Source organism: Pantherophis guttatus, chromosome 14, assembly GCF_059756535.1.
Source record: "Pantherophis guttatus breed Tessera chromosome 14, ASM5975653v1, whole genome shotgun sequence".
Lineage (NCBI taxonomy): Eukaryota > Metazoa > Chordata > Lepidosauria > Squamata > Colubridae > Pantherophis > Pantherophis guttatus.
The window spans coordinates 16,352,802-16,377,467 of record NC_142076.1 but is presented as its reverse complement, the minus strand read 5'-3'; the positions used below and the strand labels follow the sequence as shown (position 1 = coordinate 16,377,467).

Below are 24,666 nucleotides of genomic sequence, written 5' to 3'. Positions count from 1 at the left end.
ATCTTTTTTTTTAGCACTGTCATAACTTCAAACCATCAGTAAATGATCGGTCGTAAGTCCAGGACTACCAGGACAGCATTTTATTAATAAATATATACAAATTTATGCTTAAGACCCTCTTGTTCCAGCAAGCCAGACTGGCCTAATACGAATTTTATTATGGGTGTATGTGTGTTTTTATTTGCGGGCCAATTTTATATATTGATTTTAATTTGGTTTTAAATTTTATAAATCTATGTGTTTTAATATGGCTGTGCACCGCCCTAAGTCCTTCGGGAGAAGGGCGGTATAGAAATCTAATAAACTTCAAACTTAAAAAAATTTTAATTGTGTATTTCAGTCAAGCTGGAGCGAATTACCTTACGGGTAAGTCCTCGACTTACAACACAATTGAGATCAGAATTTCTATTGCAAAGCAAGGCACTTGCTAAATGAGTCACACCTGATTTTATGACCTTTTTGCACCCTGGTTGTTAAGTGAACCATTGCAGTTTTTAAATGAATCATACAGTCGTTAAAAGCAAATCTGATTTTTCCCTGTTGACTTGGGAGCGTGTCAGAAACTGGCTGGGAAAGTTACAAATTGTGATCACACGACACTCAACCGTCATGAGTACATGCCAGTTGCCAAGTGCCCAAATTCTTACCATGTAACCATGGGTTGCTACGACGGTCGTACAGGTAAGTCCTTGAGTTGCGACCGCTGAGTGCAAAATTTATGTTGTTAAGTGAAACGTTTGTTAAAAAAACCACATCTGGGCACTTACGAAGGCCCTCCAACTTTTGGCTGTGAGGCGTGGCTGAAGACGGCGAGGAGGGCAAGGAGTCGAACGCCATGTCGCTCATGCTTTCATCCCCTGAGTTTTCGGAAAGACGGGAAAGGAGGGGGGGACGGCTGCCAGAGACGGTTCGCACCCGGCTACTGCCACACTTCTCTTCCGTACCCCGCACAACAGTCTGAGCCGATTCCTGGGCAGAGAAACACAAAACCTCAACCAGGAACTTCCTTCAACAAACACGTCTCTGCTGAAATGGGAGCAGGTCCTATTGCTGCCCATTCAAAAGGGAGTGAAAATTTGATTTACCGTATTTTTCAGAGTATAAGACGCACCTTCCCCCCCTAAAAATTTGGGTGCGTCTTATACACCGAATGTAGCCCCGCCCACCCACTGGCCCCCACCCTTTGGCCTCTGCCTCCCAGCAGTTTACCTCCTTGCAAGCAAACAGCAAGAAGTCTAGCTCCTTTCAGCTTCAGCACAGCCTAATTAGCACAAGTTGATTGGATGGTCCTTCCGACTCTTAGCTGTTTTGCTCTCAGCTGTTTTGGGCGGGCCTCTGCTGCTTGCTGCAAGGAGGTAAATTGCTGGGAGTAGATTTTTTTTCCCTTGCGCTAATCAAGCTAGGCTGAAAACGAAAATGAAAGTAAAGCAGGCTGTTTGCTGTTTGCTGCAACGAGGCAAAATTGCTGGGAGGCAGAGGCAGATTTCTTTTTCTTGTTTGTCCTACCAAAAAAGATAAGTGCGTCTTATAGTCCGGTGCGTCTTATACTCCGAAAAATACGATAGTTTCAACTTTTTAAAAAAAATTGGATTTATATGCCGCCCTTCTCCGGAGACTCAGGGCGGCTTACAATGCGCTAAGCAATAGCCGTCATACTTTTGTATATTTATACAAAGTCAGCTTATTGCCCCCACAAACTGGGTCCTCAATTTACCTACCTTAGAAAGGATGGAAGGCTGAGTCAACCTTGAGCCTGGTGAGATTCGAACTTACAGTAATTGCAGGCAGCTGGTGTTAATCACAATGCTATCAGTCTTATAAATCAATATCAGGAAAACTTATAATGTAAGCCAAGTTTCAGTTCGAATAACGGTGGGTTCGTGAACCAGATCGTCTTCACAAAATGGGCCCCCAGCAATTCCTTAGATTCAAAGCACCTTTCCCGGCAATACTTACAAGTAGTTTGCTACTGCGAAATAAGGCGTCCTTCTCTTTGGAGGAGAGATCAAAAGGCATCAGCCTCATACTTTGACAAATCCGGTTGCAGGAGTGAGAATGGAAGAACAAGGCCATCCCTCGCACACCTGGGACAGGTAGAAAACCATCCAGAGAAAGAATGAGGAATCGTTTCGAGATGCAAAGCCTTACATGGAAGCCTAGCGATTTTTCTCAAAGTCAAGATCCATTCAGACAAATCAGCCATCAACAGACACATAGAGATTAACCACATGTACACATCATTTAAAGGAGGCAATTAAAAAAAAAAAAGGACTAGAAAACACCTTCTACAGCAACCAATATACCAGATAAGCAGGGATGAACACCAGACAAACAATCAAGAAGAAAACAATACCCTAATCAAGGAACTGCCAAGGAGAAAACCACACCCCTACCAACGTTGGCAGGGCAGGCTACTATATATAAACAGGGAGCAAACCCCACACCCCCTTTTACTGATGATGTTACCTATGCAGATAATGAAACGTCTGCAAGCCAACAACCAAACTTAGAAGCACCAAGGACTCCACCACAGCATCGCAATACAGGTAGTCCTCAGGTAGTCCTTAATTTATGACCACAATTGAGCCCCAAATTTCTGTTGCTGAATGAGACATTTGTTAACTGAGTTTTGCCCCATTCTCATATGCACACTGGAACCACGTTTAAAGATTGTTCCTTCCAAGGATGGAAGCATCCCAATAGATCCCGACTGACGAGAATGTGATTAGGAAAATATTAGAACGTGCAGAAATGAACAGATTAACGCTTGCAATTAAAGAGAAAGAACAAACTGAATATTTATATGACATGGGAATTATTTTATCGATGGTTAGAGAATAAAACTGGAAATTGGCCACAAAAGGAGGAGATTAGTGAAATGTAGAAAACGTGTTAAGGTAGAGATATAAACAATATCATGATTGCTGCTATGGTGACTATTAGGATTATTACTATTAGGATTATTAGGATTATTATTATATTTTTATTAGAAGATATGTAAAGAGGGGGAAAATGAACATATTTATTATACTCAATATTACTACTGCAAGATCAGAAAATTATTATTAATGTAATGAATACTGTTGAAGATTTTGAAGGTTATTGCACAGAGCGGTGTAGGATTTCCTGCCTAAGCAGGGGGTTGGACTAGAAGACCTCCAAGGGCCCTTCCAACTATTCTATTCTATTCTATTCTATTCTATTCTATTCTATTCTATTCTATTCTATTCTATTCTATTCTATTCCATTCCATTCCATATTTTCTCTATTCTATTCCATTCCATTTTTTCTCTATTCTATTCCATTCCATTCCATTCCATATTTTCTCAATTCTATTCTATTCTATTCCATTCCATTCCATTCCATTCCATCATTCTATTCCATTCCATTCCATTCCATATTTTCTCTATTCTATTCTATTCCATTCCATTCCATCATTCTATTCCATTCCATTCCATTCCATTCCATATTTTCTCTATTCTATTCTATTCCATTCCATTCCATCATTCTATTCCATTCCATTCCATTCCATTCCATTCCATTCCATTCCATATTTTCTCTATTCTATTCTATTCCATTCCATTCCATCATTCTATTCCATTCCATTCCATTCCATTCCATTTCATTACATTCCATTCCATATTTTCTCTATTCCATTCCATTCCATTCCATTCCATTCCATCATTCTATTCCATTCCATTCCATATTTTCTCTATTCCATTCCATTCCATTCCATTCCATTCCATTCCATTCCATTGATATTTGTACCCAGACGACAAACTGTTGAATGGAAGATGGGATGTTTATATTAAAAAAAATTATTTTTTATTTTTAAAAAGGATGGAAGTCTCTCAGAACTGAAGCTGATCCCTTCTCCAACATTCCCGAACCCCTGAAGAAGTTAAGTCACCCCAAAGGACAATTGATCGCTCTGTTTTTTTTTACCGAGATTCCCGTCCCCGAAATCCGTGCCGCTCTCAGTATGGATCTGAGGATCTGTGTACAGGTCTCCAACTCCTTGGATGTCCACAATGATCAGCTGGTGTCCGGAGCGTTCAAAGGTGAAATGACTGAAGGCCTGCAAGAGAACGGACGTAACTTCAAACGGTCACTAAATGAACTGTTGTAAGTCGAGGACTACCTGTATTTCCTGTTTTATTGTCTTTATCTGCTTCGCTATTAGTGAATTGACTGGACAAGTCCGTGCAGTTCTCTTAGTGGGATTTCAATGGGCGGCCATTGAATGCTTCTTAGGGCTAAGAGAGAGTGGCTGGCACAAAGTCACCCCCGTTGGCTTCGTACCTCTAACCTTAACCTTACCAAATAGGCTCTTTAAGCTCATCCATCACCCACTGAATTGCCAGGGAAGAAAGTCCTACCTGCGGGGTCAGACGGATGTTGTCGTCTCGTACGAATCCCGAGTTCGAATTGTACTTGATGTATTTCCCCTCAATGTAATGTTCCAGGTGGTAAAGAGGTCGCCCCGGTCTGTTCTTCATTTCAATTATGCAGGTCTGGACAATATCTACCTGAGGAAAAGAGGAAGAGGAAGAGAAATAACTGACAGAGAAGAGGGTTCAATAGTTCTCTCCAAGATTCTTTAACAGATTACCAGAGTTGGAAGGGACCTTGTAGGTCATCTAGTCCAACCCCCCCGCCCAAGCAGGAGACCCTACACCATTTCTGACAGATGGCAGTCCAATCTCTTCTTGAAAGCCTCCAATGATGAAGCTCCCTCAACTTCTGAAGGCAACTTCTGTTCCATGGGTTGATTGCTCTCTCAGTCAGGAAATTTCTCCTTATTTCTAGGTTGAATCTCTCCTTGTTCACTTTCCATCCATGATTCCTTGTCTGGCCTTTGGGTGCTTTGAAAAATAGCTTGACCCCCTCCTCTCTGTGGCAGCCTCTCAAATATTGGAAGACTGCTATCCTGTCTCCCCTGGTCCTTCTCTTCACTAGACTAGCCATGCCCAGTTCCTGCAAGCGTTCATCGTATGTTTTAGCCTCCAGTCCCCTCATCATCTTGGTTGCTCTTCTCTTTCTAGAGTCTCCACATCTTTTTTTTATAGTGTGGTGACCAAAACTGGATGCCGGATTCTAGGTGTGGCCTTACTAAGGCTTTATAGAGTGGTTTTAGTACCTCCCTTGGCCTTGATTGTATCCCTCTGTTAATGCAATTTAGGATTGCGATTTAGGATTCTGCGCGAGGACATACCTGCTTGGGGGGCTTATGGCGGTTATATTCTTCTCCCCATAACTTGGCCTCCATCTGCAGCCGCACATCCTCAAAATAGACGTCCCGGCTGACCGTCTCGATGTACCTCTTGGCCACGTAATTAAAGGCCCCCTTCCAATTCTGCATGTGGAGGAAATTGGTCAGCTTTTTCCTAAAAAAAACCGAGAGAAACAAATGTCCAGCGAAGCTAGGATAGTAATAGCACTTAAGACTTGTATACCGCTTTATAGTGCTTTGCAGCCCTCTCTAAGCGGTTTATAGAGTCAGCATCTTGCCCCCAACAATCTGGGTCCTCGCTTTACTGACCTTGGAAGGAAGAGTCTTGGTAGTACAAGGGTTTAAGGCACCCTGTTATTAAGCTGGTTATTAAGACCAGCTGCCTGCAATTACTGCAGGGTTCGAATCTCGCCAAGGCTCAAGGTTGACTCAGCCTTCCATCCTTTCTAAGGTAGGTGAAATGAGGACCCAGTTTGTGGGGGCAATAAGCTGACTTTGTATAAATATACAAAAGGATGAAGGCTATTGCTTAACACATTGTAAGCTGCCCTGAGTCTTCGAAGAAGGGCGGCATATAAATCAAATTAAAAAAAAAAAAAAAGAGTCAACCTTGAGCAGGTCGGGATCGAACTCCTGGTATATGGGCAGAGTTAGCCTGCAATACTGTATTCTAACCACTAGGAAGGAAGGAAGGAAGGAAGGAAGGAAGGAAGGAAGGAAGGAAGGAAGGAAGGAAGGAAGGATAGCAATACAAGAGCAGAGGTGGCGCAGTGGTTAGAGTGCAGTACTGCAGCTACTTCAGCTGACTGCTAGTTCAGCAGATCAGCGGATCAAATCCCACCGGCTCAAGGTTGACTCAGCCTTCCATCCTTCCGAGATGGGTAAAATGAGGACCCAGATTGTTGGGGGCGAGAGGCTGACTCTGTAAACTGCTTAGAGAGGGCTGTAAAAGCACTGTGAAGCGTCATATAAGTCTAAGTGCTATTGCTATATCCACCACCGTTTGTTCCATTTCATTTCTAATTTCACAAAGAGTAAGTGGGTGGCGATTTTCCGGGGTATTTTGCAACGGGTGAAAAGCTTTCGCTCCAGATTCGCACTTTCATTCTTTCCTTGGCACCAGCTTTCTTATCTTGATTTAAACCTCAGGCATAAACTGAGATGAATTAAACCAAGAAAATGGAGCTTTTTTTTTTTTTTTTTCAAACCACGGAGGTCTAGAAACAGCTGCACACACTTACGTCCGGAAGCATTCGCGCATCGCTCCTCGGCCAAAAGGCTGGAAAAACAAAACAGAGGTTATTACAGGTAGTCCTCGACTTACGGCCATTTGCTTAGAGATCATTCAGTTACAATGGCACTGAAAAAAAGTGACTCATGACCATCCTCACACTTATGACCGTCATCCCCATGGTCACATGACCAAAATTTGGGCGTCAGGCAACCAGTATCTATTTATTTATTTATTATTTATTTATTTATTAGTTCGATTTATATGCCGCCCTTCTCCGGAGACTCAGGGCAGCTTACAATGCGTTAAGCAATAGCCTTCATACTTTTGCATATACCTGCTTAGTAGGGCTTTCGGCCCCCCCCAAGTGGTGTTCTTTTTTATACAAAGTCATCTTATTGCCCCCACAATCCGGGTCCTCATTTTACCTACCTCGGAAGGATGGAAGGCTGAGTCAACCTTGAGCCTGGTGAGATTCGAACTTGCAGTAATTGCAGGCAGCTGGCAGCTAAAAGCATTTTTTTCGTCCGAAGAAAAAATGCTGCACCACCAAGGCTCTTAAAAGGCTCTTTATGATGGGTGCAGAGTCCTGGGGTGGGGGTCATATGAAGTCAACCTGCTAGCTTTGGATGAGCAAAGTGAATGGCAGAAGCTGGATTTGCTTAAGGACCATACGATTCATTCAATGACCATGGCGATTTGCTTAACAACCAGAGCCAAAAAAAAAAAAAAAAGTCTGCACTTCTTACCTGCGCAGCCATTTTGATCAAGACCTCGTCTTCGATCCATTCTCCAGTAACGGCATTGTACCTGCCCAATTTAAAAGAAAGGAAATTTAAAAAGGACCGCCTTGTTAAAATGCAAAAATGAGAGGAATATATTATATTCCATTGCGTGGTCCTGAATTGTTGCTTCTGATTGTTTTCACAGGTTGTTAACCACTCACGAGTTGCGCCTGCGAGGTGGACGACCCGATCAGCTGATTTCGTAAATGAATAAATAAATCTGGGACGTTGTGTGAAGCCACCATTGCGTCAATGCAGCTTTCTCTCACCCAAAGCACCCTATAAACCAGGGATGGCTAACCTTTTTGCCGTTGTGTGCCAAAAACGGGGAAAGCGCAGGGGGTTCGTGAACATGAGTGCCACACCCATAATTCAATGCGTCCTGCCCCCTCGTGCACCAAAGACAAATTCCTTGTGTGTCCAATCACACTTGGCCAATAAAGAATTCTATTCCATTCCATTCCATTCTAATTTTCTATTCTATTCTATTCTCTATTCTATTCCATTCCATTCCATTCCACTCCACTCCACTCCACTCCTGTAAATTTAAGAGGATTAAGTAAGAAACTAGAATAGAATAGAATAACAGAGTTGGAAGGGACCTTGGAGGTCTTCTAGTCCAACCCCCTACCCAGGCAGGAAACCCTACACCACTTCAGACAAATGGTTGTCCAATCTCTTCTTAAAAACTTCCAGTGTTGGAGCATTTACAACTTCTGGTGGCAAATTGTACCACTGATGAATTGTTCTCACTGTTGGGAAATTTCTCCTTAGTTCTAAGTTGCTTCTCTCCTTGATTAGTTTCCACCCATTGCTTCTTGTTCTACCCTCAGGTGCTTTGGAGAATAGTTTGACTCCCACTTCTTTGTGGCCCAAACTAACCCAATTAGATGGGTTCACGCCACATACTTTAAGCAGTACAAATCAGTGTTTTTCAAACTTGGCAACTTTTAACTTTTTTTTTTCCATAAGGTGAAAAAGAAACGAAGGGGGGAAAAAAATCAAAACACGGCTTACATAAACCCCAGATCTTGTAAAGCAATCAATCAGAAACAACTAGCGAAGCCTTGAATAAATGCCTCCTTTCTGGAATGCAAGGAACATGAGAAAACCAGACAAGGAACACGAGACAAACGTGTTTGTTTGCACTAGGGATTTTGCTCTGGTCAAAGGTTAGCCTGGTGCATGCACATTCCCCACGCTTCTCTTTGCTCCTTAGGGGGGGGTTTTCGGGTTGGGGCGGGGCTAAACATCGCGTTCTGGCATTGCTGAACGTAGTTGCACACACGAGGGAGAAAATAAAAAAAAGTCCTATTTTGAGAGGAGCGCAGAGGCCAAACTAATAATAGCTTGGAAGAAAAATCCTTTCCAGGCATTTTTTTCCCCTTATTTGAATACTTCCAAAGATCTGAGCGACTGGCTGGCTTATCTTCCAAGATTTGGGAGACAGATCTAGGAATCGGGAGAAAAATTCTAAAGGTGTGACGAACAAGACAAGAATCGAGTCTATAAATTGTGCAACAGAACCTTTTTTTTTTAGCTTTTCAGAAATTAAATACAGGTAGTTCGTGACACAGGACTGTAGTGGAGCCGGCACGTTGCAGTTGTATGTTGTGATGTTGTAAAATGGATCGGTCACGTTTTTGGGGCAGCCATTAAGCAAACACAGCGGTCTTTAACCAAGCCAATGGTTTGCTATGGGAGTGGTTTTGCCCAAACCAAGAACTTTCATAAAGCTTTATTATTTTATATAAAACTAGCTGATAACCCGGCGTTGCCCGGGTATTTAAGAACCAATTCCCCTTACCAGAGGGAGCCACCTTGTGGAGTACTGTGAGGCCGTTACCATGGAAACTCTACTGTGCTGTACAGTAGAAGCCATTTTAAGGCACAACAGGCTGTATCTTAACAGAACTTGAATCCAAAACCCACACTATCACTGTCAAAAGTACTGTGATTTGACACTATAGATATAATTCATTCCTTTTCATTTCAGCGGCTCAGGCGTTCCAGAGTTATGCTGGAACACACACACACACACACTCAGGGGGGTTAGGGGTGTCTTACTCCCACAGTATTTTTTTCCAGAGAATAAGTCATCTATGTACCAAGTTTGGTTGAAATTGCTCGAGGCGTTCCAGAGTTATGCTGGAACATACACACATCCATTTTTATATATATATAGTTTACCCAATTACTGAGAAACAGGTTTAACCTTTTTATACAGATCAAAGTAAACCTTTACAGCTAGGTGTGACGGGCAGCTTGGATGCAATGATGCTGGCCCAGAATTCCCTTTTGGCACCTTATGTTTGGCTCTAGGTGCTGGGATATGTAGTTCAGCCATTTCTGGAGGGTGGCCAATTTTCAGTCCCTTTGACACCCACTCCTTGTGCACCCAGATTTTAAACATCACAGCTTAGATGTGTGTATGTCATGAATAGAATAGAATAGAATAGAATAGAATAGAATAGAATAGAATAGAATAGAATAGAATAGAATAGAACAGAACAGAACAGAACAGAACAAATATTGGAATGAAGAATGGAATCGATAATACACACAGGGCATTTGTGATATATGAATTGCACGCACACAGACACACAGACAAAAAACGATGCAAGCAGGAATGATTAAGAGTTCAGGAGATAAGCACGAGAGACGTTCTCCGCTTCTGGATAATAATGGGATTAACTCCAATCCAGGCACCGATTAAGTAATAGGGAATGAAATGATAACCCGTTTTGCTAATTTGATTCTGGTATCTGTCATCTTCCTTTCAGCGGTTTTGTCTCCTGATCCAGTGGTGAAATCCAATTTTTTTTTACTACTGATTCTGTGGGCGTGGCTTGGTGGGTGTGGTGTGGCTTGGTGGGCATGGCAGGGGAAGGATACTGCAAAATCTCCATTCCCATCCCATTCCAGGGGAAGGATGCTGCAAAATCTCCATTCCCATCCCACTCCAGGGGAAGGATACTGTAAAATCTCCATTCCCTCCCCACTCCAGGGGAAGGATACTGCAAAATCTCCATTTCCACCCCACTCCAGGGGAAGGATACTGCAAAATCCCCATTCCCTCCCCACTCCAGGGGAAGGATACTGCAAAATCTCCATTCCTACCCCACTCCAGGGGAAGGATACTGCAAAATCCCCATTCCCTCCCCACTCCAGGGGATACTGCAAAATCTCCACTTCCACCCCACTCCAGGGGAAGGATACTGCAAAATCTCCATTCCCTCCTCACTCTGGGGCCAGCCAGAGGTGGTATTTGCCGGTTCTCCGAGCTACTCAAAATTTCCGCTACCGGTTCTCCAGAACCTGTCAGAACCTGCTGGATTTCACCCCTCTCCTGATCCCTTTTTCCCTTTCCAACAATATCACAACCTTAAAAAGTGGGAGAAGAGAAATGGCCAGGGACTGATTTTAATAAAATTGTGATATATATATATATTTTAAATGCACCAGAGAAGCGAAAGTAGAAATTCTTCAACCTCAAATCTCAGGCGTGCAAGAAATATCGACCGACCTGTAGCGGGTAGCGTTTTCCATTTTGATGTCTTCCAGGTGAAATTCAGCCCAGGGGTCAGGCATGTGCTTGGCTTTTTCAATCGCATGCTTCCATGCTTCCTGCAAAGGTCAAAACTTATCACATGAGTTATTTATAAAGTGCTTTCAGGCCATTTGAACTCTACAGAAAGTCCCCCTCGGATAAAATTCACCGGTCCTGATTCTAACTGGCAGTTAAGTTTCCGTGGTTTAGACTCAGATACAGGTAATCCTCGATTTACAACAGTTCGCTTCAAGGTGGATTTGATTTAAATCTTTAAAGAGCAACTGTCATCTCTGCTACTCCTTTGACCCACTATTGACTCACCGATAGTCCCAGTGTTGCAGAATATACAGCCTCATGCTACATAACTAAGCTGCATTTCATGCTGAATAAACTAAATTGTTTATGTATCTTAAATAGAAACTATCTTACGATAGATTTTTACCTCAAAAGTTTTTTATTCAAATAAATCCGATTTCAATCAAAAAAATCCGATTTAAATAAAAAAAAATCCGATTTAAATCAAAAAAATCCGATTTTTTTGATTTTTTTTAAAAAAATCATTGATTTTTATCCACCCTGGTGTGCTTAACGACCATTCAAAGTTACCACAGCAGTGAAAAAAGTAACTTATGACCGTTTTTCCCACACTTATGGCCGTTGCAGCATCCCCCGTTATTTTTTGATGCTTGACAATGGATTCACATTTATGACAGTTGCTATGTCCTGGGGGTTGTGCGATTCCCTTTTACGACCTTCTGACAAGCAAAAAGTCAATGGGGGGGGGGGGAAAGCCGATTCACTTAACGACTGGGTGACTAATTTAACCACTGCAGTGATTAAAGTAAAGTGAGGACCCAGATTGTTGGCAGACAATAGGCTGACTCTAAACCACTTAGAGAAGGCGGTCAAGCACTGTGAAGTGGTATATAAGTCTAAGTGCTCTTACTATTGGTATTAACTCAGCCTTCCATCCTTCTAAGGTCGGTAAAGTGAGGACCCAGATTGTTGGGGTAAACAGGCTGACTCTGTAAACCGCTTAGAGAAGGCTGTCAAGCACTGTGAAGCGGCATATAAATCTAAGCGCTATTGCTATTAATTCCATATTTATCTGCAATACCAGTTTTCCCCACTCTTTCGGGAAACAAAACAGAACGGTAAATATGTTCCTTCCGCTGGAATTTCGTTTGTCTATAAAAATGGATTGAATTATTCCTCCTTTCTCCGTTGTTTTACTGCTGATTCAGCTATTTCTGTTTTGCTCAAGAAAATACAGATATCAGTGGAGGAAGGGAGGGGCACTTTTAAACTTTCTTTTGCCAAACTCAACCCTCGAGTACTAAAAATGTTTAATGCAAATAGAAAGAATGCATGGGACAAAGAGGGGTTTAAGTGGGATCCAGATGTTGGGCAAAAAAAAAAATTCAAGACAGTGCCCACTAGTTATCCAATTAAACCCTCCCCTTTTAAAATGCGTTTTGTAAGTAAAAAGGGCAGTTATGCAGTCATGGAGGCCATCTTGACTTTTTTGACCAAAACCCTGCACCTCTCTCCCTCTCACCGTCTTGCAAAGTTGGATCCTGACTCCCATTTGGCAGCTGGACTGTCCAAAAACTGCACAGAAGTACAATGATAAATGGGAGAAGAGATTAACTCGGTGCATTAAATCACATGCAAATGTTTTGTTTTGTTTTTTTTGCTTGCACAAAAAAAATATATTTTTGTTTCTTCTACTTCTACTGAACTGGTTCTCTTCCAGCAAAAAGGCTTTATCTGTTGACCTCGGGCTTCTTTATTTAGTTCAGCAACTGGTGTTTTGTTTTGTTTTGAAAATAAATATACAGTGAAACTGGAACAGGCTTCTCGTGGCCGAATGAAACCACACCAACATCCCACAAGCATCACCGAAAAAGCAAAAGCTTTTAAAAACATAAAAGGCCCCAGAACTGCACAGTGGCAAGAATTTAGGCACATGTTAGTACGAAAGAGGTTCAAAACATCACAACTCTAGAGCCATCGTTTTTCCAATCATTACAAAATGCCAGGATAGGAAAGCGAGTCTGGTGTAGCTGTTAAAATGCTGGTATAGGAGATGGTGAATTCTAGTTCTGCGGTAGGCACAAAGCCAGCTGGGTGACTTCGAGTCAATCACCAGGAGACGGCGAGTTCTAGTCCCGTTTTAGGCATGAAAGCCAGCTGGGTGACTCTGGGCCAATCACCAGGAGACGGTGAATTCTAGCATGAAAGCTGGCTGGGTGACTTTGGGCCAGTCATCAGGAGACAGAGAGTTCTAGTCCCACCTGAGGCATGAAAGCCAGCTGGGTGACTCTGGGCCAGTCACCAGGAGATGGTGAATTCTAGCATGAAAGCCGGCTGGGTGACTTTGGGCCAGTCATCAGGAGACAGAGAGTTCTAGTCCCACCTGAGGCATGAAAGCCAGCTGGGTGACTTTGGGCCAGTCACCAGGAGACGGTGAATTCTAGCATGAAAGTCGGCTGGGTGACTTTGGGCCAGTCATCAGGAGACAGAGAGTTCTAGTCCCACCTGAGGCATGAAAGCCAGCTGGGTGACTCTGGGCCAGTCACCAGGAGACAGTGAGTTCTAGTTCCATCTAAGGCATGAAAGCCAGCTGGGTGACTTTGGGCCAATCACCAGGAGACAGAGAGTTCTAGTCCCATCTGAGGCATGAAAGCTAGCTGGGTAACTTTGGGCCAGTCACCAGGAGACGGTAAGTTCTAGTCCCACCTTAGGCACGAAAGCCAGCTGGGTGACTTTGGTCCAATCACCAGGAGACGGTGAATTCTAGTTCTGCCTCAGCCATGAAAGCCAGCTGGGTGACCCTCTCTCTCTCTCTCTCTCTCTCTCTCTCTCAACCCCACCCACCTCACAAAATTGTTGTTCTGGTGGGAAAAACAGGAGGAGGAAGGAGCATTGTGTGTGTTTGCCGCCTTTAGTTATAAAAACAATAAAGGCGGGATATAAATAAATAAAAATAAGTTGCCGAAGGAAGTTTAAATGCCATGTTACTTTTATTTGAAATGACCCTCTTCCCAAAGAGGCTGTCACATCCTATTTTAGAAGTGTGGAATTCCATGTTGGCTTAAAAAAAGCCAAATCTGGGCTTTCAAAATGAGCTGGTTGGTGCCCCAATAAATGAGCAGCAAAAAGTCAAAAGGAAAAAGAAGACAGAAAAAAGGAGTTTTGTTTCATTTCGATGTCAGTTTCAATTCAAGGAAATAAGCCTGGTTTGATATCTCTCTAATCATGTCCACCCTTCTGTCTTAGTTAGATATCCACCCAGTCACTGTAACGAGATGGGCTCTCATATATAAAATGGCTGAAATAAATAACTGGAAAAATTAAAAATGACAGTTGGGTAACAGCTTTGGGGAGAGTGTTCCCCAAAACTGGAGTGGATATAAAATGAAGATAATGTGAAATGCAAAACAGGCATTTATTAGTGTCTGATGGGGAACAGGAAGGGATTGGGGGGTTCACCTACCCGTCCATGGTCAGTCTGAACGCTGCCCTTAGGGGAATGCTGAGTCCCATTCTGAAGGACACAGACAAGACACAATTACTGAACGACATAGCGAAACAAAACAAGCCAACATGGTTATTGCCGCTACACAAAAAGTCACCATGCCACTAGATTTCCATTTGCCCTTTCCCTCTTCTTCAAAATTCGACAGAGATATCGTCAAGACAGACCCTTTTACCTAATACTATGTACTTTTGTGTGAGGGACGCGATGGCCCAGGGGCTAAGACACTGAGCTTGTCGATCGAAAGGTCGGCAGTTCAGCGGTTCGAATCCCTAGCGCCGCGTAACGGGGTGAGCTCCCGTGACTTGTCCCGGCTTCTGCCAACCTAGCAGTTCGAAAGCAGGTAAAAAATGCAAGTAGAAAAATAGGCACCACCTTTGGTGGGAAGGGAACAGCGTTCCGTGCGCCTTTGGCGTTGAGTCATGCCGCCCACATGACCACGGAGACGTCTTCGGACAGCGCTGGCTCTTCGGCTTTGAAACGGAGATGAGCATTGCCCCCTAGAGTCGGGAACGACTAGCACGTATGTGCGAGGGGAACCTTTACCTTTACCTATGTACCTTTGCAAAAAAAAAAAAAAAAATCCTGACTTTTTTCAAGGGCAAACCAAAATATTCAGGAGCATCACCTGATCCTGCTCAGACAAACATTTGAAAGCTTTCATGTCTGGCCAGCTCACCTGTACGCTTCAGTGTGCAATTTTATGTGCAAAAGATTTTTAATTAAATCACCCAGTAGTTGTATTTTTTTTTTTTAAAGACAGTTGACTTTTTTTTTTGTATACATGTACAATTATGTCATCCGTCACAAGATATAAGTGATTCTGGACGGCGTACAGCAAAAAAAGTTTAAAACAACAAACATGTCAATTAGCCCAATGTAATGCAGAATAACAGGATTGGAAGGGACTTTGGGAGGTCTTCTAGTCCAACCCCCTGCTGGAGCAAGAGATCCTGTATCATTTCAGACAAATGGCTGTCCAATCTCTTCTAAAAAAAACTCCATGTTGAAGCCCCCACAATTTCTGGAGGCAAGTTGTTCCACTGATTAGTTGTTTTAACTGTCAAGAAATTTCTCCTTAGTTCCAGGTTGCTTCTCTCCTTGATAGGTTTCCATCCATTGCTTCTTGTCCTGCCTTCTGGTGGCTTTGGAAAATAGCTTGACTCCCTCTTCTTTGGGGCAGCCCCTCAAATCTTGGGAAACTGCTACCCTGTTTCCCCCAAAATAAGACATCCCCTGATAATAAACCCAATCGGGCTTTTGAGCGCATGGCAAGTGTGAAGTTTCCGAAAGATGCCCTAATTAATTCATGAGCCATGAGCCGAACTTCAAAAGAAATACAGTCATTTATTAGGAGCACCATTTCGGCAATATTCGGATGCAATTAGAACTAATCCCACGTAGATTTACGTTCCCCTATGACCCTGTCTCTCCCCTCCTCTCTCTGGCCATGTCATAAATCACATTCTCCAATTAACCACTTCGGCTGGCTGTGAAATCCAACACCCTCCTTCTGACTGCGGTCAGGAAGAATGTATGGAATGCACTTCAGTTAGGGAAATCAATCAGCTTTATCAGTTCTCCCTCCCTCCTGCTCATGGCAACTTGAAAGCTTTGCAAGTTGACAAAGCGCTTATTTCAGGGTTCAAAAAAAAAATATATAAGACAGGGTCTTATTTTCGGGGAAACACGGTATATTTCTTCAAACTTTGTAAGAAAACCACTGGATATGTTGGCCATAGAATAAACTATTGAGAAAGCAGAGTGGAAGGGCAAACTTGTCCAAACTTTAAAAGCAACTACAGTAAAGCAGAAAAATATCCCAATTACGCATATTGGCAGAGTTAGTGACATGCAGCCAAAGCAGACAAGAGAGCTCATTGCTGGAGAGAGAGAGAGAAAAAAAAACAAATTACAAAGAGGCTAAAACTTACCCTAACATGGAAGGAATTCCTGGGAGAAGAGTTGGAGGAATAACCCTCATTTTTGACCAGGTTGCTGTAATAGTTATGAACTTTGTCCCCAGCTGGGTCATCTGTAATCGGACAGATGTAATAATTCTCCTCCTCGTCGCTCTCCGCCTCGTGGCAATTCCCACAACCTGGTTTGTTTAGCGTGGTGTTGTCCAGGTATTCCATGTGAAAGATCAGGTCTTCGTCCGCCATATTGGGAGTATATGGACCTTGCTCGGTGGGCTGCTGGGGGAGCCAGTATTACAGGCTGGAGAAACTAGGGAAGGAAATCAAGAGGAAAAAAAAATTGAATAATCAGGATTGTGGGGGCAGAAACCAGGATTGGCTGGGTTGCAGGACAAAGTTATAAATCATGGTTTAGTACAGGAGGGGGATCCTGTCAGTTCCGACAACTGCTGAGAGAGATGGATCAAGGATTCCACAAATGCAAAAACAAAGACTATGCTAGTTTGGATCCATGAGATAGTTTAGTTTAGTTTAGTTTATTAAATTTTTTTATACCGCCCTTCTCCCAAAGGGACTCAGGGCGGTGTACAGCCGAGATAAAACCAACAATACAAAAGTTAAAAACAATTTAAAATTATTAAATAGTTTGGCCGATCGTCTAAAATACAGTAACCCGTTAAAATAATATTTTAGGCCAGCTCTGCTTGATGGAATAATAGCATTTTAAGGGCACGGCGGAAGGTACGGAGGTCAGAAATCCGACGAATCTCCGGGGGCAGCTCACTCCAGAGGGCAGGTGCCCCCACAGAGAAGGCTCTCCCCCTGGGGGTCGTCAGTCGACACTGTCTAACTGACGGCACCCTGAGGAGACCTTCTCTGTGGGAGCGTACTGGTCGGTGGGAGACTATCGGACCCATTTAAGGTAACCCAGTTAATGTCTCGATTCCGGGTAGTCCTCGGCTTACGACCATTCGCTTAGTGACCGTTTGAAGTTAAAACGGCACCGAAAAGAGTGACTTCATCCCAAATTTCACAAGGCGCCATGGTGGTGCAGTGGTTAGAATGCAGTACTGCCAGGAGTTTGATACCAACCGGCTCAAGGTTGACTCAGCCTTCCATCCTTCCGAGGTCGCTAAAATGAGGACCCAGATTGTTGGGGGGACAATAGGCTGACTCTGTAAATCGCTTAGACGGCTTGACAGCGCTATATAAGTCTAAGCGCTATTGCTATGATGACTGTTGTATCATCCCTGCGATCACATGATCAAAATCGAGACATTTGGCAAATCACTCATATTTATGACCGTTGCGATGTCCCGGGGTCATGCGATCACCTTCTGCAACCTTGCAGTGCCCCTTGCATTGATGGGACCACTCCATTTGCCATTCGCTGTATTGGAATCCGCAAAATTTCTATACCCTGAATTGCAGGGACAATGCTTTTTGGATAAGACAACTTTTCCCTCTGCTGCGCAAGAGGCATAACCCTTGCCCCGCGCGGAAAGCTGCATTACGACGCTAAAAGAGCCGTAAACATCGTAGTGCAAGTCTAAGCTTGCCATCTCCACCTTGGTGATGTGCACAATTGCAAGAGAAGCAAAATACTAACAGGTTTAACTAAACCAGCCAGCCTTGGCACGCTGGATAAACCAGACACAATTAAAATCTGAAGAGGGTATGATAGCAGTGTTCCAATATCTCAGGGGTTGCCCCCCAAAAAGAGGGAGTCAAGCTATTCTCCAAAGCACCTAAATGAACTGTTGTTAAGTCGAGAACTACCTGTGCTCTTGTTTTTTCCAGATGCTTCAAGTTTTATCTCCAGGAGCAGCAAACGTTAGGCAGGGAAATAATGTGGGTTCTGCAGGGAACATGCTGTTCCTTTCCTTCTTATGGAGATCCATGCGCCGGTGCCAAGTGGGCAGATTTTTCAAAGCAACGACTGGCTCTCTGCCAACTTGAGATCCCTACCCAGCCAATCAGGCGAGGAGGCTGCAGCTTCTTCCCTTCCCGGTGCCAAGAGACAGACAAAGAGCTCTTAACAAATCTCTCGGCCACTCGTACGGCTGTCCCAGGCACGGGATTGACCCGAGAAATCCTTTTCTATGTTTGTTTGTTTGTTTTTTTAAACCCCTTTTATCTGTTGGAAGAGAAGTGCTCCTTTGCGAGACATGAACCTTCCTTGAGAAGGAGAAGTTGGTTCAGAAACAGTCGTGGGGCTGTTTCCGGAAAAAGGGGATCGCTCGGTGGTCTACTTTTCCTTCTACATGTTTCCTCGCATTCTGCCATTCCCTTGGCTTGATCTATTTGTGTGTGTGTATGTGTAGGGAAACCCTTCCAGGTATTGAAGCCAAGGAGTGATGGAAACCCATAACCAAATATATATATTTATATTATACACAACTGTCAGCAATCCTTCGCTCCACAAGGAAGCTGGAAAATACCACCAGGAAAACCTTCAAGGTATTCTAACCAAGGCTTCCTGAGACAGTAACAATCACACGCTTAGTCCCAAAACCGCCAAAATGTGTCCCAAGCAGTTTGTGAACAGTCCGACAGAAATCTGCCACAGTTTTTTGGGATAAGGCTGATAAGCACCCACCTTTATCTCCCTTGAAACACTGCCAAACACCTAATTGCTAATTAGCTTTGCAAGGCCAAAACGGAGCTTCAGAGTTTAATCCGACCAGAACGAACAAAGTTGCTTCCTGCAAAGGCTCATGTGCCTTTGCTCCTCCTTTATGTCTTATGGGAGGAGCCAATCATCTCCAAGCCTTACTCCCGAGTCGCCCCTTTTGTCTTAACTGTTCTTGCCTTCTGGCAGCTCTGCGCATGCACACACTGGGAACAGGCTCCCCCCGTTCCTCTGCCTCGCTGATGTCAGACTCTGAAGGCTCCGGAGGCAGCACATAACTCCCAGATGGCCCTGGCTCCCTCTCTGCCTCTGATGCAGAGCCCTCGTCCGAGCCTTCCCCAGACTCCAGGACTGGCCCATGTTCCTCCCCAACCTCCTCACTGTCCGACTCTGCTGCCAGCTCTGGAGGCCATTGGGGGACCACAACACAAGGCCTCTGAGAGCAAGGTAGAAAAACAGAAGGGTTTTTGGGTTTTTTTTGCAGGAAATTGAGAAAGTGCATCTCGTCTCAGACAAAATGTTTTGGAGGCTTCGAACAACTTCTCTGCAATGATTTTGATGAAAACTGGCAAAACTGCAGCTGTAGCAAACCCCTATTGCAGCAGCCACTTTACGATTGGGGTTTAACAGATTTGCAGAGTTGGAAGGGACCTTGTAGGTCATCTAGTCCAACCCACTTCCCCCCCACAAGCAGGAGACCCTACACCATTTCTGACAAGATGGCTGTCTAGTCTCTTCTTGAAAGCTTCCAGGGATGAAGCTCCCACAACTTCTGGTGTTCATTTAATGACCACTGCAAAAAAAAGGTTGTAAAATCAGGTCCGTCTCTTGGTCTGATTTATGACTGCCATGATTTATAATTGTGATGGGCGGTCTCCGTTAAGAGTCGTAAGTCAAGGACTACCTGTAGAAACTGAGCCCAGAGCGATGGTTCCCCCGAAGATCAGACCGTCCCTTAATCATAGAGGGACTAAGGACAGAGCCTTGGTAGTACAGGGGTTTAAGGCACCCTGTTATTAAGCTGGTTATTAAGACCAGCTGCCTGCAATTACTGCAGGGTTCGAATCTCGCCAAGGCTCAAGGTTGACTCAGCCTTCCATCCTTTCTAAGGTAGGTAAATTGAGGACCCAGTTGTGGGGGCAATAAGCTGACTTTGTATAAATATACAAAAGTATGAAGGCTACTGCTGAGCACATTGTAAGCCGCCCTGAGTCTTCGGAAAAGGGCGGCATATAAATCAAATTAAAAAAAAAAAAAGCACTTTGTCTATTTACTAAAGGTGTGAATTCAAGAATCTGACCTCCCTCATTCTTCCCATCTGATGCAAAAGGGCCCTTTTAACAGCCTCATAACTTTATCCTGCCTCCAATACCAGCCAAACAAATACATTCACTCTGCGCTGAAATTAGCAATAAATTATATTCACCCCTTTTTTACCAGGGCTTTCCTTTTTATGCCCTGGATTGTGCTGAAATGTTGTTTTAGAGGCCCTAAAATAAAAAAAGGAAGGAAGGAAGGAAGGAAGGAAGGAAGGAAGGAAGGAAGGAAGGAAGGAAGGAAGGAAGGAAGGAAGGAAGGAAGGAAGGAAGGAAGGAAAAAACAAAATTACTGGTATTGTACCCCAAACCCTATTTTGGAAATATCTTCAACTCAAAACCCTCCATGTCCAAAGAATTCATGCAACAAACTTTCTTAGGCAGCTGGATCTTAAACATCCTTCCTTCTTTTCCTTCCTCCATTCCTCCCTCCTATCTCTCCTTCTCTCTCTCTCTCTCTCAGCTATCTGAATTCTTTCATCCTTTCCCTTCCTTCCTCCCTTCTCTCCTCTTTCCTTCCTTCCTCCTTTTCCTTCCTTTCTCCCTCCCACTTCTCTCTCTTTCAGCTATCTGAATTCCTTCCTTTCTTTCCTTCCTTCCTCCTTTTTCCTTCCTTCCTTTCTCCCTCTCTCCCCACCTCTCTCTCTTTCAGTTATCTGAATTCTTTCATCCTTTCCCTTCCTTCCTTCCTTCCTTCTTCTTTCCTTCCTCCTTTTCCTTTCTTTCTCCCTCCCACCTCTTTCTCTCCCTCTCTCTCAGCTATCTGAATTCTTTCATCCTTTCCCTTCCTTCCTTCCTTCCTTCTTCTTTCCTTCCTCCTTTTCCTTCCTTCCTTTCTCCCTCCCATCTCTTTCTTTCTCTCCCTCTCAGCTATCTGAATTCTTTCATCCTTTCCCTTCCTTCCTTCCTCCCTTCTCTCCTCTTTCCTTCCTTTCTCCTTCCCACTTCTCTCTCTTTCAGCTATCTGAATTCCTTCCTCTCTTCTTTCCTTCCTTCCTCCTTTTTCCTTCCTTCCTTTCTCCCTCTCTCCCCACCCCTCTCTCTCTCTTTCAGTTATCTGAATTCTTTCATCCTTTCCCTTCCTTCCTTCCTTCTTCTTTCCTTCCTCCTTTTCCTTTCTTTCTCCCTCCCACCTCTTTCTCTCCCTCTCTCTCAGCTATCTGAATTCTTTCATTTTTTCCCTTCCTTCCTCTCTTTCCTTCCTTCCTCTCTTTCCTTCCTTCCTTTCTCCCTCTCTCCCCACCTCTCTCTCTCAGCTATCTGAATTCTTTCATCCTTTCCCTTCCTTCCTTCCTCTTTCCTTCCTTCCTCCTTTTCCTTCCTTTCTCCCTCCCACCTTTCTCTCTCTCTCTCTTTCAGCGATCTGAATTCTTTCATCCTTTCCCTTCTTTCCTCTCTTCTTTCCTTCCTTCCTTTCTTTTCCTTCCTTTCTCCCTCCCTCCCACCTCTCTCTCTTTCAGCGATCTGAATTCTTTCATCCTTTCCCTTCCTTCCTTCCTCTTTTCTTCCTTCCTCCTTCTTTTCCTTCCTTTCTCCCTCCCACCTCTTTCTCTCTCTGTGTGTGTGCTATCTGAATTCTTTCATTCCCTTCCTTCCTCCCTCCCTCCCTTCTTTCCTCCCTTCCTTCTTTTCCTTCCTTCCTTTCTCCCTCCCACCTCTCTCAGCTATCTGAATTCTTTTATCCTTTCCCTTCCTTCCTTCCTCCTTTTCCTTCCTTCCTTTCTCCCTCCCACCTCTTTCTCTCCCTCTCTCTCAGCTATCTGAATTCTTTCATCCTTTCCCTTCCTTCCTTCCTTCCTCCAAGCCCTGTGAAGCTATAAGCCGACTGGGTACGACACGTCAACACAACTGAGCCGAGTGCTATTTTTGCTACACTACGATGAATTGCCACACAAGCACTCACAAGCTTCCAGTGCGGCCAAGGGGTGGTTTACATAACATTTTACACCCCGAGCAACACAGACGGTTGGCTGCACACGGCTGACTTCGCTCCACCCTCCCCCAAACCCTCCCTCCGTCATGCCGAAATCCAAGAAACACATGAGCTGATCCGAAGGCAGATCTGCTGATCGAGTTACATCCGGATATGAGATCACCTTTTTTTTTTTTTTTGCTTGTTAAAAACTAACCTTTCATTTTAAAGTATTATTTTCCAAACTTGGCAGCTTGATGATGAGTGGACTTCAACTCCCAGAATTCCCCAGCAAGCATAAAATGGCTGGGAAACCCTGGGAATTAAAAATCCATCCATCTTCAACCTGTCAAGGTTAAGAAATGATGATCTACTGTGTTTCCCCCAAAATAAAACCGGGTCTTATAATTAATTTTTGCTCCAAAAGAGGCATTAGGGCTTATTTTCTGGTTAGGTCTTATTTTTTATTTTTTATTTTTTTAATTTTTGATTTATATGCCGCCCTTCTCCGAAGACTCAGGGCGGCTTACAATGTGCTCAGCAATAGCCTTCATCCTTTTGTATATTTATACAAAGTCAGCTTATTGCCCCCACAAACTGGGTCCTCATTTCACCTACCTTAGAAAGGATGGAAGGCTGAGTCAACCTTGAGCCTTGGCGAGATTCGAACCCTGCAGTAATTGCAGGCAGCTGGTCTTAATAACCAGCTTAATAACAGGGTACCTTAAACCCCTGTACTACCAAGGCTCTTTAAATTATTTTGGGGGAAATACGGTACCAAATGAATCCACCTGGCTGACAGTCTTAACTGGGGCTTATTTTGGGGATAGGGCTTATATTAGGAGCATCCTGAAAAATCATACTAGGACTTATTTTCCAGTTGGGTCTTATTTTCGGGGAAACGGGGTATGATTTAAGTTTGCATTTTCCCAACTGGGTCTTTTTTCTTTTCCTGATTTACAGACCACTTCCCAGAATTCTCGGCAATGTTGACTAGAGAATTCTGGGAGTTGAAGTCCACACATCTTTCAAGCCTGGAAAATGGAGGGCAACTTCCTAACTTATACCCTTCCTTTGCAAGAACTGGGGGTTGGCTAAACATAGCCAACGTTGTATGTCTTTAGGAGCAAATGTAGAAAAAAAAATTTTTCCAACATACTTGGGGTCATATTTATTCCAGGTGGATCTTAGATTAAGTTCTGAAGAGTAGCACCCCTTGAGAATCAGTTTAGGGGTGTGGCATTTCTCCAATAATAATTTAAAATTGTGCAGATCACACGTTACATTCTCTAAAGACGCTGTCTCAACTTGTTTTCAAAGAGGCAATTTAATTCAAGGTTAAGAACAAGGCCCTCATCATCCATGTACCACCCCTGATGCAATTGGGGTTACCGCTTACGGTAAAAAAAAAAACCCAAATTATATTCAATTTTTAATTTAACGGGAAGGGCGCTCAGTTTATACCATTTGAAGGGCGCTTTCGGATGTGTCAAAATAATAACTCCTCGCCTGCAGCACTTTCAGATAAAAAGTAGTTTCACACAGCCAACAAAACCTGCTTTGGAAAAAAATTATTGCAACTTATTTAAACGGCACGGCCGATAGAAAGAAGCTGTATAATTCACACGCAGCACAGGCTGAAATAACCGAGTATTTGTACGTGAATTGGAGCATGCAACTTTGGTCAATAAAGATAAAGATCCATCTGGAAAAAACAGACCCAGAGGCTAAGATAACAAAAAAATGTGAATTTTGCAAGACATTCTCAAGACTACTGAAGGCTATTTAAGATGTTTTTTACACTGGTACAAAACTAAGACATTGTTAAGATGTTAAGATGCGTTTTTACAGTTGTACATTATATTCTCAAGATTATTCAAGAGAGTTTTACATTGGGCGTAAAAGCGAGACTACTAAAGAGATATTAAGAATTGTTTTTATGGCGGTATGTCAAAGTCTCAAGACTATTGAAGAGTCATTTATATTCCGTGTAAAATTAAGACTACTGGGAAATATTAAGGATTATTTTTATGGTTGCATGTCAAGACTATTTAAGAGTCTTTTGCACTGGGTATAAAAGTCGATATTCAGATTTGTTTTAAGGGCTGTACATCATCAGAAGTCAGAGTTTTGACAGTGGGGTGGCCATATTAAATCTTTAAATAAGCAAAGGTTGATGGCATCACAGCTGCTTTGATCCAAGGGAGGACCTCACAAGCAAGACAATTCTGCTCCTTTCTCTCCTCTGAATACAACAGCCATAACTAACCGCACACACTGAACCGCCTGTTGGATAGAGAGCTCAAGTAAGCGATCCCAGCTGCACAGAAGAGAAGCAAAGAGAGAAACTGGCTAGAAACCATTTTTTCCGTAAATGACTAAATTATCATTCGTAAAATTGACAACTTTGGGTTTTTTTTTTTAAATGGCAATCATAGGTACCAGCTTCAAATGATTTACAGAAGTCCTTCCAACCACTTGCAGGCCGTACATCTATATTTATCTGCATAAAGAACTTCTCCTTTCAATAAATTGAATCCGAAT

The 24,666-nt window shown here is 43.3% G+C and overlaps 1 protein-coding gene across 4 annotated transcripts in view; it reads right to left on the bottom strand.

The window, feature by feature from the left end:
* Window positions 1–24,666, bottom strand: part of EEF2K (eukaryotic elongation factor 2 kinase) — a 42,084-nt gene that overhangs the window by 16,026 nt on the left and 1,392 nt on the right. Inside the window, exons 1-11 of one of the 4 annotated variants that reach the window (XM_034438810.3) lie at window positions 18,042–18,166; window positions 16,278–16,572; window positions 14,302–14,352; window positions 10,776–10,876; window positions 7,214–7,274; window positions 6,475–6,512; window positions 5,216–5,387; window positions 4,380–4,529; window positions 3,946–4,078; window positions 1,957–2,084; window positions 768–969 (exon numbers count right to left, since the gene is read on the bottom strand). In XM_034438810.3, coding sequence (XP_034294701.2) covers window positions 768–969; window positions 1,957–2,084; window positions 3,946–4,078; window positions 4,380–4,529; window positions 5,216–5,387; window positions 6,475–6,512; window positions 7,214–7,274; window positions 10,776–10,876; window positions 14,302–14,352; window positions 16,278–16,508 — 1,267 coding nt within the window. In that variant the 5' untranslated portion in view covers window positions 16,509–16,572; window positions 18,042–18,166. Of the gene's footprint in view, window positions 1–767; window positions 970–1,956; window positions 2,085–3,945; window positions 4,079–4,379; window positions 4,530–5,215; window positions 5,388–6,474; window positions 6,513–7,213; window positions 7,275–10,775; window positions 10,877–14,301; window positions 14,353–16,277; window positions 16,573–18,041; window positions 18,167–24,666 lie in introns of those variants that run through there. The other 3 variants (XM_087878532.1, XM_034438811.3, XM_087878533.1) reach the window with 3 other exon arrangements.